Source organism: Pholis gunnellus (assembly GCF_910591455.1).
Source record: "Pholis gunnellus genome assembly, chromosome: 3".
NCBI classification, from domain to species: domain Eukaryota; kingdom Metazoa; phylum Chordata; class Actinopteri; order Perciformes; family Pholidae; genus Pholis; species Pholis gunnellus.
The window spans coordinates 24,747,997-24,770,598 of record NC_136529.1 but is presented as its reverse complement, the minus strand read 5'-3'; the positions used below and the strand labels follow the sequence as shown (position 1 = coordinate 24,770,598).

Sequence of the window (22,602 nt, the reverse complement as noted above, 5' to 3'; positions counted from 1 at the left end):
ACAAATGCTACATACTACAGCATTTATAGCTTCAGAGTTAGCTTGCAACGCCGCTCCATAATTGGGCCTGAACACAAATACACATCTCAACAAGCAATAATATACACAGACAATTACACAATTAAAAAATAAAAAGTACTTTTATAAATACTATTTATTTTATATTATATATAGTATACATGTATACAACCAACATTTGTATAGTAAGTTTATATTTTATTCTGTAATCATATTTATTAAAGCCATTATCACAATTTTTGGTCAAACATGTATATAAGTATCCTTTCACCGTAAAGTAAACAAATACATTTATGCACCATGTGTATACAAAATAAAGTTTAGTTTCAAGGTATATATATGCAGAACAATTACAGACATGCAAAATAGTTCAAACATTTACATAAATCTAGTGATAAACTAACTAAAATATAACACAAATACACTAATTGTAAAGTGAATTAACTGTAATGTAAACAGGAATGAAGTAAACATATAAATAATGAGAAGTCTCGCGTGATCACGTCTGTTATCGCGGTGTTTGCGCCGACATTTCATGCAGCAGCAGCAGCAGCCACCACTACAGAGAGAGGAGAAGAAAAAGAGCACCGTTCATGAGTTAAACCTCAAGTGTGTTTGTTGAAAAAATTCTCGGTAAGAATCCAGCAGCGGCCGCCCGCTCAGTGACACACTCACACCGCGAGGAGAGCACGAGCTCAAAGCGTGCATCCTGCTCGCGTGCATCCTGCTCCAACACTACGCACACAAAGCGAGGTTCAAAACCAGCTAACAGCTAGGTGGCTAACGAAGCGTTAGCTTAGCGAAGCTAAACTAGCTACATTTTTTTAATGGTGTCTTGTCCGTAACTGCAACGATGAGTTAGCTAACCGACACATTAATAATGTGTTTATGTATTTTCACTACGGGTCACCTCATGTTGTAGTTTGTAGGAAAAGATGTGTGAGTTTGAACAGTTATGTCGCTCCGTTTTTGTTGTATTTAAGAAGGGTTTTACGCTGCAGTTCACAGGCCACGCCCCCTGGGTGATAACGTTCAACGTACGTAAAGTTCGTAAACTGTTGATATGAGCAGACTTGAGTGACAGCTGTCATTGAAACAGCATGGTTTCAGAGATTGTGTCGCATTTTTTGCTACACTGACAGCTATCCGGAACCATTACAAAACGAGGTAAATGGTTGGAAAATAATTAAACAAAATGATGGATTTTATACGTATTATGCAGTTGAATTACGTTTTATATCGGTGTTTTCATTTTTCGATAAATTGGCAATTACCTATATGGAAATATAACAAGATATGAGCTCTTTTCATGCCTTTTGAGTCAGGTCCTGGTTAAAACTACAAGCTGAAATGCATTGGTATAACTCATACTAGTGAGTATGAGTTATACCAAATATTTCATACCCAAATATCAATACCGGTAAAGGCCTCAAAAGTCCTGTATCTGTTGGGGGGTAATTGTTTCCTCACAATGTGCTGCATGTTGAGGTTTTTTTTGTTACACATTCAGACGTATTCCAGTTTATTCTTGTGTCAGTTGTTTCTGTTCTTGTCCCTGTGCAGGTCAGTGGAATTCTGTGCAAGCAGAACCAGAGACTTTATCAGTCTCTTCTGAAACAGATGGATGGATGTGGTCTGAAGTTCACATGCTGTAGTTGAAGGTTTATTATTAAGATGCAGCACAAGGCTGTGTGTGTACTCCAGGTTTTGATCAAGACAGATCCTTTCTCATTGTTTTGCCTGTTGGGATTTGAGCTCCGAGTTGGCTGACGTGTGGAGATTCCCTCATCCTTGTTCTTTAATTATTAAGTCTGTGGATGTCGTTGCACTCTTCTCGTCCTATCCCATTCTTTTTGCTGTGTTTTGAGGTTGACGACAACATGTGGGCAGTGATGTGTTCCAGCTTTAATCAAGGCAGTGTTTTGCTCTTTAATCCTGAATTTGCTGTATTGAATATTCTGGTTTTCTGGCTGTTTTGAAGGCGGTTGTTTTCTGTACCCTGTCAGCTCTATCTTGTTTCTGTTGAATGCAAACTTCAGCCTCAGTTGAACCTTTTCACCTCTCTCTGGGTACTCTGGTTGCTTCTGACATTATTAGCTGTTGCTGTTTCCTCTTCCTGCTGTGTTTGATCCTCTTTCTGCTCTTGATGTTTCTCACAGACTGTCTGCAGGTTGACACCCAGAAGTAATAACATCACAAGTTAATGTCCAGGTTGGAATTTCATGAAAAAGTCAATCTTGAAGAAGCATTATGAGACAATCAAATGTCAGTGTTGGTATGAATTATCTGTGCTGAGGTTGAGCAATAACGTCATTAATGTTGCTGCAGGTAGCAGCCTCGCACCTTAAGACTGCCTGACATGTCACAGTTTAGTCAGATCTCCATTTAGGACCAGGATGTCTGACAGTCCTGGATCAGGGTCAGTTGGAGAACAGAACCTGAAGATGTGTCTGAAGATCCAGAGGATTGTGGTTGCAGCGAGCGTTGCTCCATTTGCTATTTCTCAGTTGTTGCTCTGCGCCTTACTTCTGTTTGCTTTCTCTTCTGATCAGCTGCTGTCTGTGGTGCTGTGCTGTCAATCAGTTGCTGATGTTGCTCTGGATTACATAATGCTAATGTCGCTCTGGTTGATATAATGCTAATGTTGCTCTGGTTTACATGTACCTGACATTGCCTTTTGTTACAAATGTTGGTGACATTGCTCTCATTGCTCTGGTTGGTAATTTACCGCTGTTGCTCATGATGTTTTTTTGTCAATGTATAACAGATTTGCAGGTTGACATGTTGCTGAAGTTCTGCCGGCTGATTTGGTGCTGTTTGAGGATTCAGGAAGCAGAAGCATCAGTCCTGCTAACCTGTTTGTTGCTGGTTGCCTGGGTTGTTACTTGGTGTTGGACATGCTAGGACATGCTGGCTGGTTGCAGTTCAGCATGTCCAGTCTTTAGTTTACTGTTTGTTCTGATGATTGTTGGAGTGTAGTTTGATATTTGGGGTACGCTGCAAGTGTGATGGATTTTAGTTAGGCTGGTGTGTCTTTGGCAGGAAAGCTGCTGCACTGATTTCTGAATAGTTTTTCTTCTGCAGCTAGTTTTAAGTTTTTTGTGGCTGTTGAGATTTTTGGGTGTTGTAGTTTTTATTGGTGTCGTGTTGAGTGTAAAGACAACCTTTTAGGAGTAAGGCTGAAATCATACATGCCACACAATGCTTTGTAAATATTCCACTTTGTTAAAAACTGAATGAGTCAGTTATTCTACCTGCCACCAAAACTCCGTCTACTCCCAGTATATTCTGTGAAAAGTTGAATTCCATCAAACTGTTCTGAACAGAAATGTGTTTTTTATCTGACCTTTTCACCAGGTTTCAGCATCCTGCAGAAATCCTGTCTGTTAAACAGTGAAACTATACACACAGCCTAGTTGCATTGGTGAGTTGCAAGTTGCATGAAATTCATGAAGGTTCACTAATTCAGACTACAAGCAATGTATTTGTACTGCATGGTAGACAACAGTCAAGGTTGAGCCAAAGAGACGTACTAAATAAGTTGCATCATTTTTGTGGCATTGAGCTGAACTGCTTCGCTGAAACACGAAGGGGACGGTACATGTATTCGCCCCAAACCTTTCTGTTTGGTACATCCTTTCAGTACGCCATGTGACCCAAACAGCTGTTTGTGTCTGCTATTTGCACACAAGGAAATTCTGGAGCATGAGTCTTTGCCAAATAGTTTTGGCAGCACATTCACTATTTGCCCTCCTTAAACTATAGCCGTTTGTAGTACGGTAAGCCGGGTTAATAAAGCTCGATTTGCAATGATTTGTGTCAAACTGTGCGGCAACATTGTTGAACTGAAGTCTGGTATATCTGTACACTTCAAACATTAAATTACAACGGCATTGGCTGAATGTGTCAGTTAGCAGAACGAACCAAAAGAAAGACTGGATGGCAAGTCCGTCCCCCACAGCGTTCAGGCAGTTATTTCTGTTATTTATTTTTATTGACAAATGCCAGTATTTTAGATTAAGTATTCCGCTTCAGTCCATATAAGTCGGCGTTTAGCCTTTTTAAAAAATGTAATTTTTACTGAGGCCAAAAATGTAACTTTCTCGCACGCCCATGTATTAACTAGGTGGTCTAGCAGCAATCTAACAGCGCCATAACATATATTTATACAACCACAAAAACACATTTTCCCAATTTTTTTAGGGTGATGATGTCATAAATCATGACGACAGACATTCAAGCTTCATTCGAAAACCTCAGTCAGAGTTTTGAAAGTTAAACATAAAGACATTCGCTACAGCCCTAGTATTCGCAATTTCATATGGCATCAGCGGTATGCTACCAATAGGTTTTGCATAATTGAATATTGTTCAGGTAACGTGGACATGTGAGGACCACTAGTAGTGGCCAGCCAATATTGTGTGGAACAATAATCTCGCCATATAGCCCAAGCCTAATGTATGTACATATGTATTCATTATTTCTATGCATTTCTTTCATAGAACTTGGAACAGATTAATGAACAGTGGAGCTATGTTATTGCTTAAGATTGTTTCTGTTATGGTTTAACAAAGTCTTACCTGCATCATAATCTGTAACAAGTTAATCAAATTTACCAAAGGCTGCAGATGGATGGAGACAGTTTCAGTTAAGCTCTCTTGCTAGTTTCCTGCAAATCTTTTCACCCCCTAACCCCTTTAAATACCACTGGTTTCCAAATGTCCGGACCCAAAAATGGGTCCAAAAATATAAACATGGTGTCAGGGTTATTCTGAAGAAACTGAAATAGCAGTGTTATAATTAGCAGTGTTGGCTAAGCTTTATGTGACCTACGAAGTCAGATCTGAGTTCCCTGGGGAAACATCTGGAAACCACTGGTCTCCCTTTTCTTTTGCTCTTCATCTGACAGTAGTGTTGCTTTTTTTCCCAGGTTGTAGGGCTGTTGTTTAGCAGTCAGTATGGCGGTAGTCATCAGGCTGCAGGGTCTGCCCATAGTGGCCGGCACCATGGACATCAGACACTTCTTCTCTGGCCTAACCATCCCTGACGGGGGAGTGCACATCGTCGGGGGTGAGCACGGCGAAGCCTTCATTGTCTTTGCCACCGACGAAGACGCTCGGCTGGGGATGATGCGCACAGGCGGATCCATCAAGACTTCCAAGGTGTCGCTGTTGCTCAGCAGCAAGACAGAGATGCAGAACATGATCGAACTCAGCCGCCGCAGGTTTGAGGCTGGGGCGGGCGCTGTGGAGACGGTCGCACCTGCATCAGGCAATGTTAATCGACAAGCTGGCTCTGCCTCCATACCAACGGTGCAGCAAGGGGGAGGCGGGAGAAGCAGCAGCCATGGAAATCAAGGTTTCATGAATGCCCCAGTCTCAGTGTCGTCAGCGAGCTCATCTCACGAGCCACCGAGCAACAAGGGAGCGGTCAATGTGGTGCCCAGCTTCCCCAACAGTTACAGCTCCGGCCCCTCAATCACCGCAGCTCTTGCATCGCTCAATGCAGGCCCCCCACCCATCCCTCCACTACCCAGCATGCCTTCCATGCCCCCCATGCCCACGATGCCCACCATTCCAGTTCCTCCTCCAGTGTCCTCCCTTCCCCCTTTACCTACTGTCTCCTCCATGTCCCAAGGACATCCAGTGCCTCCTATGTCCCACCTTTCCCACATGTCCTCCATGCCTCCCTTCAACCCCTCCCTACCTCCCCCAGGAGGAATGGGTTCAGGCCTCCCTCTTGGAACCCCCAACCCCATGCTGTTCAATCCTCTCTCCCCACTTGCCTCTCTGGGCCTCCAGGCTCATATGAAGGCCGCTGCCGCTGCTGCTGCAGCAGCAGCGGCCGGAGCTGGAGTGGCCCATCCCGATGAGTTGTTTGTCCTCCTGCAGAACCTCCCGTTCTCCTGCTCAGAGATGGAGGTCAGGGAGTTTTTTCGGGGTCTGGGGGTGGAAGGGGCTCGTCTGCTGCGGGACGGGCAGGGTCGGCCAACTGGCAGGGCTATGGTCAAGTTCTTCTCGCCCCAGGACAGCTTCGAAGCTGTGAAGAGGGGAGGTGGCATGATGGGCCAACGATTCATTGAGATCACTCCAGGCTCTGAGCGGCAATGGGCCAGCCTCCATGACGGCATGATAAGCCATGCACCTCACAATATCAGCAAATCAAATAACAGCAACGAGTCACAGGAACAGCATCATCGCCGGGGTAATGCCATGCAAGGAGGCAGGGACCAGCGAGGCAGGTCACGATCTCCACACCGGCAGGAATTCTGTGTCTACCTGAAGGGCCTGCCCTATGAGGCCGACAAGAAACAGATAAAGGAGTTCTTTAATAATTTGTCCGTCATGGAGGACAGCGTCTTCATTGCTTATGGGCCCAACGGGCGAGCCACAGGAGAGGGCTTCCTTGAGTTCAGAGCAGAACAGGACTACAAGACTGCTCTGGGTGCTCACATGCAGTATATGGGCACCCGCTTCATCCAGGTCCACCCAATCAGCCGTAAGGGAATGGTTGAAAAAATAGACACCATTCGCAAACGTGAAGTATCACAGGGTGATGGCAAAAACCAGGATGGCTTGAAAGTTCCCAGGAACTGTGCCCACATCACCAACATCCCGTACAATGTCTCCAAGAAGGATGTCCGTACCTTTCTGGAGGGTGTGGGGCTTTACGAGGACACCCTTAAGGTTCTGACAGATACCCATGGTAACGGTTTAGGGCAGGCTATCTTTCAGGTGCGGACCGAGGAAGACGCCCGCAAGGGTGAAAGACTGCACCGCCAAAAACTCAATGGCCGCGATGCCTTTGTCCACCTGGTGACCTTTGATCAAATGAAGGAAATTGAGAGGAATCCTCCTCCTCAGAACAAGAGGGGCCAACGCAACCAGAACCAGCAGAATCCAAATCAGAACCAGAACCAGCATCAGCAAGCCCAGCCCAGTCCCCAGCAACCCCAGATCAACCCATTTGCGGGGATTAGTGGGGAGGAATTTAACTTTCTCCGAAACACCATGGGGAACCTCAATAATGCCCCCTTTGTGAGTCCATTCTCAGCTCCAGGGAATGGGCTAGCAGGCCCTCCTCCTCTCCCTCCTCTGGCAGCAGGCCTGGGGGAGGTGAATCTGGGCATGGCCCCCCCACTAGTTGCCGGTCTACCTGGGGCGCCAATCCTGGAGCCACTAGGCTTTCGACCCGGAGCAGCAGGAGGAGCTCCGTTCAGCCAGGATGTGCTAAGAGGTTTGGTGCCCTTTGACAATGTAAACAGAAAAGGAGGTGGAGGAGGAGGACAGACCAGAGGGGGAGGGTCTAACAACAACAACAACCACCAAGGACGTCCAGGGGGTGGGGCTACTGGTGGTCAGCAGGTGTTCAGTCCAGGAACCGAAGGACTCCGTAACCAGCCGGCCCCCGGAGGATCTAACAATCCCAACAGTCAACGCGGTGCTCCTGGCCCGACAATTGTAAAGCTTCAGAACATGCCGTTCACTGTGACCGTGGACGAGATCATGGACTTCTTCTACGGCTACCAGGTGCTGCCGGGCTCAGTCTGCCTGCAGTTCAGTGAGAAAGGCCTGCCGACGGGCGAGGCCATGGTGGCCTTCCAAAACCACGAGGAGGCCACTGCCGCTGTTATGGACCTCAATGACCGACCTATTGGAGCACGCAAGGTCAAGATAAGCCTGGGTTAAAGCCCTGCTTAAAACAGACTAATACTACAACGTGTTACACCTTCCTGGATCAACCATCCAGGTGACACAAAGCCAACGTAATCCATGCAGGGTTATAGAGTCAAACTCAACTACAGCTCAGTTTACACCTGGCCCTGCTGCTGATTGTCAATCACTGAAGCTCCTCCCCCTGTGTGTAGATAATGACGGGTAACCCTCCGCCCTCCCTCACCTGTGACTCTGATCCAGACTTTGCTCTTTTCTGCAGCTCGTCCACTGACTCTTGTAGCACAAACTGTTGATGTTGGCAGGATTTTGGTCCTTTCTTACCCTGTTTCCAATGCAGTCATGTCCACAGTTCACGCTGAACATATTCACCTGTTTTGTTTGTTATGGTAACATCATGAGCACAATGAGGTTGACAGACATTGTTGCTGTATGCGCTTAAACATGCTGTGCCGCTGTGGTTTAACATGTAAATGCTCTGTTGCTCTGGTAATATCTTAACATGTTTGTTGCTGTCGTAAAATGGTGATGAGAAGCCAGAGTATGTTGCTGTGATAGAATGTTAATGCTCTGTTGATATGGTACAATTTGTTGCCTTGGTAAAATCTTCACTTGCTCTGTTGCTACATTAATATCTTCACATGCTCTCTTGCTATCGTAAAATGGTGATAAAAAGCTATGTTGCCATGATCAAATGTTAATGCTCTGTTGCTTTGGTGAAATGTTGACATGCCCTGTTGCTTTGGTAAAAACAAGTATACCAACATGACTTCTGTTGCTTTTGGGAAATGTTGACACACACTTCTGAGTTGCGACCCTGCTCTGTTGTTGTATAGAGGATGTGGGACAGATTGCTGACATGTTTTATTTTGTAAATAACTACAATTTGGCCGCTGACTCTTTTTTCTCTCTGTCCCGTTTTTCTGATGTTGCTGTGTTTGAACAATGCCACATTCTTACCCTCCCTTTCTGCAACACATTGCTCAATAGCTGTTTGGACCGTTGAGTGCTGAGATGAAATCTGTAGAGATTATTTTAGTTTGGTAGCTTTTTTTGTTGTTGTATGTATGTTTTTGGATGTTTCCACCTTTTTAAAAGCTAATTTTTGTTTCTATTGTCAGTGTGAACAAACTTGTATGATCGTATAACCATACGTGATGTGGAGTCTCCTTTTGCTTTAGCTAATAAAAGGACCTTCCTGATACTCAGCTCTCTGACTGTCTGCTCTTCACTGTCTGATGGAAACGTATCTGATTCACGGGTTCATTTGAGTAAATGACATTTCTTTATGTTGGAAGTCGGGGTTGGTTTTGTTTGGAATACAGATGACCTCATCGGCAGCTTCAATGCTATATAAGGTACTTCATATTACTCATCAATATTCAGCATGCTACAGCTGAGGGCTGCTGGGTTGCTAACTTGGTTTATTTGATCCTTTGCATTAACGGTAGAATTTTTGTAATTGTATTTCCGAGAAAGCAAAACTTAAATCTTTCAAAATATTTTGCCCCCGTTTGTGTCGTGGTTACATTGCAGAAATGCAAGTCAAAGGCAATATTGTGAAGTAACGCAGAAGTACTGCAAGTGAATGTAAAAGTAGGTTGCTGTGACCTTAAGGGGATTCTATTTGGATTAAATGGATCATCTATTTTCCGCAAAGTGCTCATATTAAAGGGAAACTATTGCTAAACAAACTATTACATTATTTCAACATTAAAGGCATACATTTGATAAGTCAATGCAGCGGCTCGCAGCTCCTGTGATGTGCTTCATGCTGCAGATTTAAAATACAGCCTCAGTTATTAAAGTTTAGTCCACACATGCAGTCTCTGATATGAATGTTATAGTCCTGAACCCAACAAGCAGGAAGCGTCAGTTAAAGCAGTTTTGTCTGAAGAGGGACCGTCTGCTACTTACAGGTAGTGGTTAACCTCAAAACAGGGACGTGTGTCGCGGGGGGGGGGGGGGGGGTTCAGTACTGACACTGAGCTATGTAGCATTCAATGTCTCTTTTTAGAAGATGAGAAAAATATAATATGGTTTTGGTTGACATCACTTCGCCCTGAATGAACTGAATTTAAAGCTGCAGGGCAATTTAGGGCAATTCATTTTTACTACTAAGTACTTTAGTTAAAGAGTCACATTTCTCAAAAGCTTTCTGTTGTTTAATTTAATATATTATTTAATGCAGCCCTTATTTTACTTGAAACGAGAGAAGAACATTGATTTACTATTTATTTATTTATAATTCACCCAGTTCAATTTGAAAACTGACAATAAATATTGTTTGGATATCATTCAATTTAACTTTTATTTATTTGATTTGACAGTCAGTTGTTGATTACACACAGAAGTTAATACAACTGTTGGCTAATTCAATATATATGGGACTAAATCATAGCACAAGTTGGACATTATTGTGATGTTCCGGACCTTTGCATGAGGAACTTCTCTCTAAATGCACCTCGTTGAATCTTAATTGAATACCCCTGTTGTAGAGGGGTTTTAATGCTCTTATTAGTTTGACTGTTTATCTCCAAGCAAATCTTAAAAAGTGAAAGATCTATAAAACTGTTCTTCTCATATGAGCTCTGGCTCGGTCCAGACCTGTAGTTTGGGTAACAAACTCAATTCCAATTCCAGACTTCTGTCTCTGCAACTAAACTGTTTGATTATTTGACAATTAAAGTGATACAGTATTGTTTCATTTATTGTTGTGTTATATGAATATCATGACCAACTGAAGGGCATTCAGTAACTCTCCTATTTCACCACGAGTCTGCCTGATAGCATCACATACAGCATGTTGTGTGTGAGCTGGTTTTTCGCTCTTCGTTGAAGCTTGTGAGGTTATTTCTTCCAGGGAGGTGAATCAATAGCGGATGAGAATGATCTGATGATGACTGAGGAAGGAGCGTGTGGATGTGATTTACAGGATTTAACAGAACATGATGGTTCTGTACATGATGCCCTTTCTCTTTCTCAGAACTGTGTTGTGTTGTGTTTTTCTGTGGTTTGGTCTTTCCTCTTCTGTTCCTCATCAGTGATGTGACGCTCTGCTGCCTTTTCTGACTCCACGGTGGTTCTGCTGCAGAGGATGAATAAAGTGGAAGTGTATTGTTCTCTGTGCGGAGGTGTTGGATCAGGCTGTTTTACTGCTCTCCATTATACTTCTGAAGCGTGTCTCTGACCATCTCAGTACAGTTTATCATCAGACACTGAGTGCTTCAGCAATAGTACTTCCTGCTTGAATGTCTGCCCTTCAACATAAAAGCACTCAAATTTACCTTTTAACCAGTCTTGAAGTTAAAGTGAAATGTAAAGGCTGCACTTAATATGCTGATGATTATCCAGCCAGAGCAGTTTCTAAATTAAACATTTCACAATGCATATATTTGTTCATGAACTCATTTAATGTACAAACACTGCTGCTGTGGTGTGTTATTAAACAAGCTTGTAAACTTGTTTTGATTTGATAGAATACTTCTAGTTTAATTCACCTGTATCAAAATGTTCAATAGTGTCATTTTGGACAAACGGATTAAAAAATAGGATCTAGGACTGTAATTAGTATTATTGCATTAACCTTTTATCTATTAAACAAAGCGTATTATTTGACTGGATTATATTATTTAGCCTTAAATACTCAGACTTTTAGACTGAAGAGAGCAATCTCAGTTTTACAAGATATCCATGAAGGACTGGAGGGACCATGGACTTAAATAAAGTCATTTATAAAAGGAGCCTGTCTTATCCTACTTACTTACCATTTATTTTCTTTATTTTGTGCTATTCTCTTTGTGTTACTTGCTTCATAGAAGAAGAGCGGGGGTTTCTTTACCTCCCTTCAAGGTGCATAGAGGGGAAACGACAACGATAAATTTGTTTATCCTACAAGTGTTGCTGGAGTTTTGATCTCCTCGTATGGGTTTTGTGGCAACTTGCAACTTAATTCAGAAGTTAACAAAACAAGTTGCCGCCTGTTTTCCTGTGTTAACTGTCAAAAGGAGCAAAGCACTTGCTACAAGCTGATTCTATTACAGCCAATTTAGCTCTATGGGAGGATTTGAAAGAATTTGTTTGTGGTTCTGCTTTTATTCTGAAGGGTTGTGGTCGGAAGTATCTCTTGTTGTGCTGCTGCTTGCTACTAACTGCTGAACCCAGAGGGCGTAACTGACAGTCACTTTATCCAATCAGGACGCGGTTTCGTAGCTGCCTGTCCAACCAGATGTCAGCATGTCTGTGTGCCGCTCCCTGTTAGCTTAGTCCGCCGAACGGAAACAAAACGACAGTTTTCTGCCGCAGTTACAGCTAAAATACAAACTCCAGCTGTGGTGAATCTTTGTAAAAAAGTCTAACCGAGTGGTGAGGTAACGGTTAGTGTTCTCTCAGGTGTGTTTACTCTAACTGAACAGGTCTCGTGTCCTGTTCCGGACTGTGGGAGTAAACGTTAAGGTATTTGTTCCTGTGGTTGAAGAGGATAAAATAGAGCGGCTGTGATAAGGTGATTTACAAAGTGTGTGTGTGTGTGTGTGTGTGTGTGTGTGTGTGTGTGTGTGTGTGTGTGTGTGTGTGTGTGTGTGTGTGTGTGTGTGTGTGTGTGTGTGTGTGTGTGTGTGTGTGTGTGTGTGTGTGTGTGTGTGTGTGTGTGTGTGTGTGTGTGTGTGTGTGTGTGATTGAGTCCAAAGTAAACTAGTGTGCGAGAGGGCGTGTGTGCGTGCGTGCGAGAGGGCGTGTGTGAGAGGGTGTGTGTGCGTGAGCGAGAGGGCGTGTGTGGGTGTGAGAGAACAATGTGTGTTTATTGTGCTTGTTTAACTGGCTTGCTGGTTGTACAGCCTCAGGTGGTCGCCACCTCCATTCAGTCTCATATCTACTAGTGTTGCCTCCAGGTTGCCTTACATTCTCATTTGTTATGCTTTTAGATTAAAGTACTGATGCAATAAAATGTAAACAGCATTTCAATTTAATTTACAGTGTAAAATTGTATTTGCTCATTATAGGTTTTTAAAATCCTCATGTGCACAGTAACTAGTAACAAAGCTTTTAAATATATGTAGTGGAGTAAAAAGTCAAATATTTCTGTTTGAAATCTAGTGGAGTAAAGTATAAAGCAGTACAAGTACCTCAGAATTGTTCCTTTTAAGAACAGTACTTTAGTAAATGTACATAGTTACTTTAGTTTGGCATTATGACGTATTATTTGGTGTCTTTGTTTAATAACAAAGTAGTTTTACTTGAACAAAATCCTCAAAGTTTTCAAAACTATCTCAGTATTTTCCATCACTTCAGGCTGGATATTCAACTTGTTTATCAGTGAGTGACCTCGTCTCCTTATGACAGTTTATTCACCACCACTTCATACACACAGCCCAGTTCATAACTGCTGTTGAAGAAGATTCTCAGAGGCTTCAGCTGTGGCTCACCCACTTTGTTCACTGTCTGTTGAGGGACTGTCTGCCTCCTTTGCATGTGGCGAAGATACATTTGTAGAGTCCTACAGTGTTATCTCGATCGAGTGTCACAGAGAGCTTGTGACTCACCATAAAGTGAGGTGCATTTCATGTTCATCTTCCCTCACTGCAAAATGTTTATGACTTTGTTTTGGTGCTGCAGCAGTGACGTAAATGACGTGAATTGTTTTAGTGCAGATTAAAGAATCATAAAGACACTGTTTGGATTCAGTGTTGAGACTGCAGTGAAGCTCCACAGCTGTATTATTTTGGGGGTTTATATATGTTTTTATTGGTGGTGCAGAGTAGGGCTGCAACTAAGGATTATTTCCGTTACCACACATCTTCTTTTCTTGATTTGTTGATTCATTGTTTGCTCTGTAAGTTGGTAACAAACGATCTCAATTCCCCAAAGCCCAAGTTGACATTTTCCCACTGCTTGTTTTTGTCTCACAAAAGAGTCCAAAGCCCAAAGATGTTCAAGTTATCATCACATAACGCAAATGCACACAAACGAGAGTCTGTAACATGGAAATGTTGGATGTTTGACAATATGATTTCTGCTTGACGAGTCACAATAGTTGCTGATTGATTGTCTGTTGCATTGAATCCTGATCTGAAGGTCTCTCTCTGCCCCCCCTCAGATGGCAGACTGTGTCTCTAAAGTGGAGCTGACTGTCTCCTGTACCGACCTGCTGGATAAAGATGTCGGTTCAAAGTCGGATCCTTTGTGTGTGCTGCTGCAGAGCTCAGGAAAGGACAAATGGACCGAGGTAACATACGGGTCTTTGAATTATTTCATTTTATTTTATGTTTTATATTTTAACTAATGAAATGTCTCCCTGTCAGCTGGCTCGTACCGAGCATTTGAATAACAGCTCCAGTCCGTCCTTCAGTCAGCGTCTCAGAGTGGATTATCACTTTGAGTCGGTGCAGAATCTGAAGCTGGGGGTCTACGATATCGACAATAAAAGCTCTGACCTCGGCGATGATGACTACCTGGGAGGGGTGGAGCTAACACTGGGACAGGTACACATACACACCAGACCAACTCACAGCAGTTTTTACCCCATTGACCAGTGTGTCGGCTCTTCAGCTGTACTGATGCTTTTTTGGTTGTTCTTTTAGAGTGTAGAATTTTCTATGAATAAACGTTGGACATGTATACAATATGAACATATATGAACACTACGTACAGGCTGCAACCAACAATTTGTTTTATTATTGACTAATCTGCTCGTTATTTTCTCAATTAATTAACTTTTTAATCTATAAAATATCAGAAAACATAAATGCGCTGTATATCCAAGAAGTCCAATATCCCCAAATATTGAGTTTACAATAATATCTGACCCAGAAAAGAAGCATTTGACAATTTCTGTCTCTGCTGCTTGAAAATGAACTGAAACTACTAATCGATTATCAAAATAGAAACCAATTAATTGATGTAATTGTTTCAGCTCTTCAATATTCTCAGGTTCACAGCGCCCTCTGCTGGACAAACTGTGTGATCACAGCACTGTCTCTGAATTAAATGCATTTATATGGAGCTTTTATCCAGACAAAGACTAATCTCGTCTGTGTGCATTTCAGATAGTTGCCAGTAAAACCTTGACCAGACCTCTGCAGCTGAAGAAAGGCAAACCTGCAGGGAAAGGAAGCATCACTGTATGTACTGTGTGTGTGTGTGTGTGTGTGCTAAAAGTATAACTTTTTAAAATGTTTTTTGATATCACCAGATTATCATTATAAAGCTAAATGTTATATACTATACATGGAGAATCCTGATCAAAAGCGCTTATTAATATTCACATTACTGTGTGTGTGTGTGTGTGTGTGTGTGTGTGTGTGTGTGTAGATCACAGCAGAGGAGATAAAGGACAACCGAGCCATTCAGTTGGAGTTTGAGGCTAAAAATCTGGACAAGAAGGTAACTCTGCTCCTCATTACTTCTTATATTGCTCTTCATCTTTCTCGTCTTCGTCTTTCCACTTCCACGTCTTCAGGACTGCGTTGAAGCAGCTCTTCATAAATCCATCACTAAGTTTGTGTGTAAAGGCCTTTCTTAGTTCTCAGTCATTAACTTAATCAGATTGTACCATTAAAACTTCAGGAATGTCTTCGCCAGTGAAGAGGACAGTTTATTTAAATCAGTTGCTTCTAAACTTCTGAAGTCACTCCATCGTGAGCTTTAGTTTAACTTCCAGTTTCAAGGTAGCAAAAGATTTATTAAACTTACCTGACAATTTGTTATTCTCATGTTAATTATATCTGTATACATTTGTAAACCGGTTACTTAACACACTGAATGAGACGGCAGCATGTTGTCTTTTCTCTGTCCAGGATACGTTTGGGAAGTCTGATCCGTTCCTGGAGTTTTTCAAACAAGGAGACGATGGAAAGTGGAAGCTGGTCTACAGAACAGAGGTGCACACACACACACACACACACACACGGTCGTTTGTACTACCTACTCTGAGCAAAATGTCCTCACTGTGATGAAGATGATGGTGAACATTATGAATGATGAAGGTGTTTGTGTGTAGGTGGTGAAGAACAATCTGAGTCCCACCTGGAAGAAGTTCTCTGTTCCCCTGCAGACGTTCTGCTCCAGCGACCTCGACAGACCGCTGAAGGTTCAACCAATCAGAATCCACCTCAGTTAAAATCAACCAATCAGAATCCACCTTCAGCCATAACAGCCAATACAATCTTCAACACTAACATGAACTCTCCTCCTCCCTCTGCAGGTGGATTGCTCTGATTACGACAGTGATGGAACTCACGACCTGATTGGTTCTTTCACCACTAAAGTGTCCGAGCTGCAGAAAGCTGGAAGTGGTTCACTGGTGAGCTCACTGACAATAAAACATTTGGCGTCTTTCTATTGGCTGGTCCGAGGTCATTAAACTGTCCAATGTGTTGTCCAGGTGACGTTTGACTGCATCCACTCCGAGAAACAGAAGAAGAAGAAGAGCTACAAGAACTCTGGAGTCGTCTCTCTGAAGAGCTGCAAGGTAGAGACCACGTTACCCAGAGTTCTCTGCTTTGTAAACCTTAAAGATCTTAAGTAGAACTTGTTCTCAGTCCGAGAACCAATTCCTCCTTCGATCAATTTTTATTATCTTTAACCTGAAAAGAGCCGTCTGATTGGCTCTATGAGGAAAACATTGTTTATATGCATTGATTTTTCTTCCCCATTCACTAAAGCTCTAATGTACTGGAGAATACTCAAGTAAAGTATGTTATTTAATAGTACCGAGTGAGTCCTATGATACTGAAATTAAGAAACGTTGAGAAAAGGAGCTTGTCCTGCAATGCGGTCTGAAGGAGAAGAACCCAGAGTGTTGGTTGTGTACGACTTATAAAGGCCGTGAGCACATGGTGGGGTAGGAGGAGTTCAGCACTAGGACATCTGGACAACAGTGTCAATGGTAGACCTCTGAATGGTCCACTGATTGCATCCCCATTCAGCCCCATATCTAAGCTGACAATATCATGTCCTTGATAAAGACACACACACACACAGACACACAGTACTACTCCACTTGAGAGGATCCTCAGTGAGCATGTCTGACATTCATTAACCTTGTTTATACAAAAGGGGCCAAAACACTGAGCGTTCTGACAATAAAACCGAGAGATAAGTCACAGTGGAAATTTGCCATCACAATCCCCCCTTTTGATCACATCATTGATCAAACATAAGTATAAACAGAACACTTGTATCCATTTGGAACAATTCATAAGGCTAGTACATTTGAAGAGCATTTGACATGTTTTTGTGTCGCGTTACGGAGATAAGTACAAGCTGTGGAGGGAAATGGATCATTCTTTACTCATGGATTTACACAAAATCAGGAGAGTCTGTCAGACTCGGTGGGGTGGAATCCCATCCGGACAGGGAAACAGGTCGGGATCATTCTGATCTAATTTCAGATAACGACCTTCTCCTGTGACAGTGTCTCTTATCCATCTGTATATCAATGCTGGTCTGACAATAACACAGAATTTGAAACAGAAATTTGGCATCACAAGTACTGCAATTAATGAATGAATGAACGTACTTAATTACATTCCACCACTCAGATGTTGTTAATGCATCGGCCTTTACTCCTCTGGTGTGAACTGTAACTACTTTCAATATGTCCGTCTTATTATATACTCACGGGTTCTTTGTTCACACCGTGTGTTTGCAGCTGCTGACCCAGTACTCCTTCCTGGACTATGTGATGGGCGGCTGCCAGATCAACTTCACCGTACGTCAACATCACATTCAAGTTCATGATTGAAATAAAATAATAGATTGCAAAATGTTGTGTTAACGAGATGATTGATTTCTTAATTGAAACGTTTTGATTAAATGAACATGTATTTTAAAAATGAATGAATGTTTGCAGGTGGGGATCGACTTCACCGGTTCTAATGGAGACCCTCGCTCGCCCAACTCTCTCCACTACATGAGTCCAGACGGGTTGAACCAGTACCTGTCTGCTCTGTGGTCTGTGGGTCACGTGGTCCAGGACTACGACACGTTAGTACACACTCGTACAACTTATGCACAGAAACCCTCAACTACATTCTAAGCCCTAAACCCTCCATTCTAAACTCTAGCCTACGTCTTACATCCTAAAATGTACACCCTACATGCTAAACCCTTAGAACCTAGACAATAAGCTTATATCATACAACCTAACCAATACACACTACACCCTCAATCCTCATCCTCTTCCCTACATCCTTCACCCTACAACCTAAACCATATATGCTAAACTCTTAACCCCTTTTCCTACAACCTAAACCCTCCATCCTACACCCGGAACCTAAACACTACACCCTAAACTATACACACTACACCCTAAATCCTTAACTCACTCAACCTAAATCCTAAAACCTACATCCTAAACCTTACACTTTAAACCCCCTCACTCTACATCCTACACCCCCCATCCCAACCACCTACACCCTAAGCCCTAAACCCCACATCCTGAACCAGAAACTCTCAATCCTCGTACAGTAAAGGGCTTTTATTTATGTGACTGTAACAGTGGTTGCTTCCTGTTTCCTGTTTCAGTGATAAACTCTTCCCAGCGTTCGGTTTTGGAGCCAAACTGCCTCCAGACTACCAGGTCAGCTGTCCAACAAACCAATCACAACACAGCATTCTAGAGGCTCTATTGCTCTCTCAAGTGTGACAATCATTAATCATTTTTAACCACGTCTGCGATGTAAAATCATTTCCTGATTTTGTGATTTGGTTGAATTAAATTACTCTTTTGAACATCTGAAAGTTGAAGTGACGGCATCGGTTTTCTGAGCGACCGATCAGAGAAGAGCTTGTGGATTGTCATTGTCTATTGAACCGTTATGTTGTTGATCTTGCAGGCTGCAAACCACGAGTTCGCCCTCAACTTCAACCCCAGTAGCCCCTACTGCAAAGGTACACATACACACAGTCATGTGTTCTGAATCCTCATTCTAAATCCTGCTCAAGTAAAAGTTCTGAATTAAAAGTACTCTTTCTGCAAGAAAAAGGCCCCTGAGACTGAGATATTATTATATATGACTCTAGTACTGATGTATTAATGAGAAACTAGCATTTTACTATTGTTGCCAGTCCAGATGGAGCTAGTTTTTCTACTTTATTTGCTTATATAAATTATATTTAGTATTTTAGCCCAAAGATTCCCAACCTAAGGGCCGTGGCCCCTTTCATTGGGTCACAGGACTGGGGGTTGTGCGACACTTAAAGAAAAATGAAATATTTCTTTATTTTTTCTTGAGAAATGAATGTAGCTGGAAATGTATCAACTCAAATTTCTCTGTTTCCATATTTGCCTGCATTGTTTCCGCTGCTCGGCATGTATGAAATATTTCCATCTCTGTTAAACCGCTTCCCGTCTGTCTCCCGCAGGTATTGAGGGGATCATTGAGTCCTACAGGATGGTGATGCCTCAGCTGAGACTCTCTGGACCCACAAACTTCTCTCCCCTCATCAATCACGTGTCCTCCATCGCTGCCCAAACAGCGCAGAGCAACAACGCCTCTGTAAGAACACACTCAAACCCAAACACACACACAATTTAAACCCAAAACACACACACACACACACACACACACTCACCCATGTCTGTATCTCTCTGCAGCAATACTCCGTCCTCCTCATCCTCACTGACGGTGAGATCACCGACTTCGATCAGACCCGGGACGCCATCGTCCGCGCGTCGCGTCTGCCGCTGTCAATCATCATTGTGGGGGTGGGGCCGGCGGACTTTAAGGCCATGGAGCTTCTGGACGGAGACGACGGCGTGCTGAGGTCGACAGTGGGGGAGGCCGTCGCCAGAGACATCGTCCAGTTCGTCCCGTACAGGCAGTTCAAAGATGTAAGTGTGTGTGTGTGTGTGTGACTCAGTGATTTGTTGTCCGCACATTGTTTAGATCCTTTTCCAAAATCTAATGAGTTCTTCTTTGGCCCACTGTGTTTTATGAAAATTGGTAGTTCATCTGTAATCCTGCAGATAAACAAACCTGACCAAAAACATAATCTCCTTGGCGTCAATGACAACAATCATAAATAAATAAAGAATAAGATAAAGATAGACAGAAGATAAAGATTTATACATACAGATTTAAAAAACAACAATGTCCTGATAGGCTCTTACATCCCGTCTCTCTTTGTCTCTCTCCAGGCTCCACAGGCGTCTCTGGCTCAGTCTGTCCTCGCTGAGGTTCCCAACCAGCTGGTCTCTTATTTCAAGATGAGAGGCCTCGAACCACCTAAACCAGCTACAGCTGCACCCAAATCCTAAACCCTGCACCCACAAAGCCAAAACACCACCCGTGCACTCCCTAAGCCCACCCTCAAAGCTGAAGGCCCGCCCTCTTCTCATTCCAGGATCAGACCACTCGCAAAGTCGACCACCCTTCAGGGGACCAACCTGATGTGTTGCTAGAATCTCAGCCAATCACGATGCGGCATTCAGCTGTCAGCCAATCAATGCCATGGGCAACCCTTTTTCTTTTTTCTTTTTTAAACCAGTTTTATAATCGCTTTATTTTCTAATGTTTCTCTTTAATGAGAGGGATGATAATAATTTAGTATAGATGATTTATAATTGATTCCTTCTGCTGCTTGCACACTAACTATGCAGATCACATGTCATTACTAACATGTGTTTAATAATCACAGAGACACACACACACACAGAAAAAGTGTCAAAGTGAACTTTGTATGTGTGGAGAGAAGTTGGGCTTTTGCCCATTCACTTCCATACAGTCTCACCAGAGCAGCATCTAGTGGACATTAGAGGAACTGCAGCTGCAAGTAACTCACCGTAAACAGTCTCATGTTGCCAACGTAGCTCTGTGTGTGCGTGTGTGGCTCTGATTAGCTTTATTGATCAGGTATCGATACTTAGCACTTTGCTCTTGCACTAAATGCTGGAATATTGTATCATGAATGATATTATATACTCTTTATCATAGCTTTAATACTATCGCCTTAACATAGATCTTTACTACAGCCTTAACATAAAATGTTACTATTGCCTTAAGTAGTCTTTAGTGCAGCCTGTATGACCTTCGCACGCTGTGTTCTCAGACTGTTCTGTCACGACTCTCAGTGGTTTGCTGATGCCGCCATCTTGGCTCCCAGCGCAGAGTGCGTCTCTACCACCAAGCATTGAGTCTGACCCGTTTGACCAAACTTGATCACCTATCAGTATTACACACAGGTCATCATCAATTAATCGATTATGGTAACCCTCCATCCCACATTACCTGAGCATCACACTGAGAGTCTTGTCTGAACATCTGCTCTGTTTATTTGCCAAAGACTCTTCTGAATGCTGGAATGACCTGCACACACAAGCTTGTTGTCAAAATGTGTCAAAACTCATGTTTACTGCAGCAACGCCACAGTTTATGTTACATTGCTTATTAAAGAGTTATTGCCAACTGTTCTTCTGCACTTCACAATCACTTAGAATTTACTTTAAATCACTTTTTTAATCACTTATATGTCACCGCCACTTTTACTGTGGATGTTTTTTTCAGGGTTCATTTTTATTAAAGTACATTCTTTGTGTATTTCTAGCACTGAGGTTCATTTGAATTTTAGCAAAGCGGTTTATTCTTCATGTTTGGGAACAAAATAAAGATTGAAACTAGTAAGTTAAGAAAGTGAGTGAAGATTATTTTGTCAAACATATCATTGGTGTAGTTTTAGTTGAAGCGGTGATTTATGTATCCGGCAGTTTGTCTTCTGTCTGCCGTGTGTTTGGATAACAACATAATAGAAACTGTTACCTGATGATGACGATGATGATGAAGAGAAATAAGTTTACAGCTTTCTTCTGCCTCCTCATCTTAAATTTGTCAGGTTTTTATGTTTGGACAAAATCAGTTTAAAAAGTAGAGAGGATGAAAGTGTTTTCTAGATTCAACTAAAGTTGAGGATAATAACATCGTTGTGACCTCGTAAGCAAAGTAATGTCTTGTGATTACAATTCACACTTTATTTTGTAACACCTCAAACATATCTGCTGTGTCAATGGTTGATTCAGCCAAATAATGATTTGGTTTTGTTTGTCTAATATGAACACATTTTGGAAACATCGAGTGGTAAAAGTATCCATAAATTTAAAAAAGACGCAAACGTTAAAGATTAAATGACCCCTTTGTGACCGGGAACCACTGGTTCGCTTTCCAGATCTTCTAAATCACAGTTCTCTGTAGAAAACATTTTTTAGCAATCAACCAATTCAACTTTCTTACTTTCTGAGAAATTATAGAAAACATGAGATGCAGCAGAGCTTTTTTTTACCATACGTTTTTATTCAATCGTCTTACATAAAAAACAACATGCAAACTAATAAATTCTGAGTGAGAAAGTCCATTTTGACCATGTAAACAGTAGAACCAAAAGTACCATGAAATGCACTTGAATGCTCCGTATGAAGCTAATTAAATGGACCATTATTTCAGACTGTTTTGTTTGTTTTGATGCCAAAATGCATTACATTCTGTAGACAAGACATTAAGATTACGTGTGCCACTGATTGAGCTCATGGAAAATGAAAACCTACTCGCGAATATGCAGCATCTCCCCTCCACGACCCCACACCTGGCTGAAGTTCACCGACGAAATACAAACAAGATCAGAGAGAATAAACATTTCTTGAAAGCATTGTTTACTAATGGGGAATGTAGTCAGAGGCTATAAGGGTGCTGCAGATGACAGTACCAGACAACTGGAAATGGATGGATGAGATTGACAACACAAGGGAGAAGGCCAGTAAAAATATCACTTAGGCCTTGTATACTACCTGTATCCCTAACACTGAAACACAGGGTCTGAAAGGGTAAAGAGCCAATGTCATCAAAAACTCTACTCACTGCTGTAATGTTACTGCAACGTTTGCAAGTCAGCATTCCAGTGTTAGAAACTACAACTTGACACC

The 22,602-nt window shown here is 42.3% G+C and overlaps 1 protein-coding gene across 3 annotated transcripts; it reads left to right on the top strand.

The window, feature by feature from the left end:
• Positions 1-543: 543 nt before the first annotated feature.
• Positions 544-21,316, top strand: LOC306716030 (copine-1-like). Of its 3 annotated transcripts, none has more exons than XM_079186566.1 (16): positions 544-651; positions 13,786-13,914; positions 13,991-14,170; positions 14,735-14,809; positions 15,000-15,071; positions 15,485-15,568; positions 15,688-15,777; positions 15,892-15,990; positions 16,072-16,158; positions 17,341-17,400; positions 17,542-17,675; positions 18,216-18,270; positions 18,527-18,581; positions 19,056-19,189; positions 19,288-19,524; positions 19,831-21,316. In XM_079186566.1, exons 2-16 carry the CDS (start codon positions 13,786-13,788, stop codon positions 19,948-19,950), a joined length of 1,611 nt encoding a protein of 536 aa, XP_079042692.1. In that variant the 5' UTR covers positions 544-651; the 3' UTR covers positions 19,951-21,316. The 3 variants fall into 3 exon arrangements, with proteins under 3 accessions (XP_079042692.1, XP_079042691.1, XP_079042693.1); XM_079186567.1 differs by lacking the exon at positions 544-651 and adding an exon at positions 11,958-12,195; XM_079186565.1 differs by lacking the exons at positions 13,786-13,914; positions 13,991-14,170; positions 14,735-14,809; ... (10 more) ...; positions 19,288-19,524; positions 19,831-21,316 and adding exons at positions 3,376-3,442; positions 4,949-8,895.
• Positions 21,317-22,602: the final 1,286 nt, after the last annotated feature.

Bases quoted from the DNA above. Each gene is read 5' to 3' on its own strand.
- LOC306716030 (XM_079186565.1), top strand. From the start codon at position 4,977: ATGGCGGTAGTCATCAGGCTGCAGGGTCTGCCCATAGTGGCCGGCACC.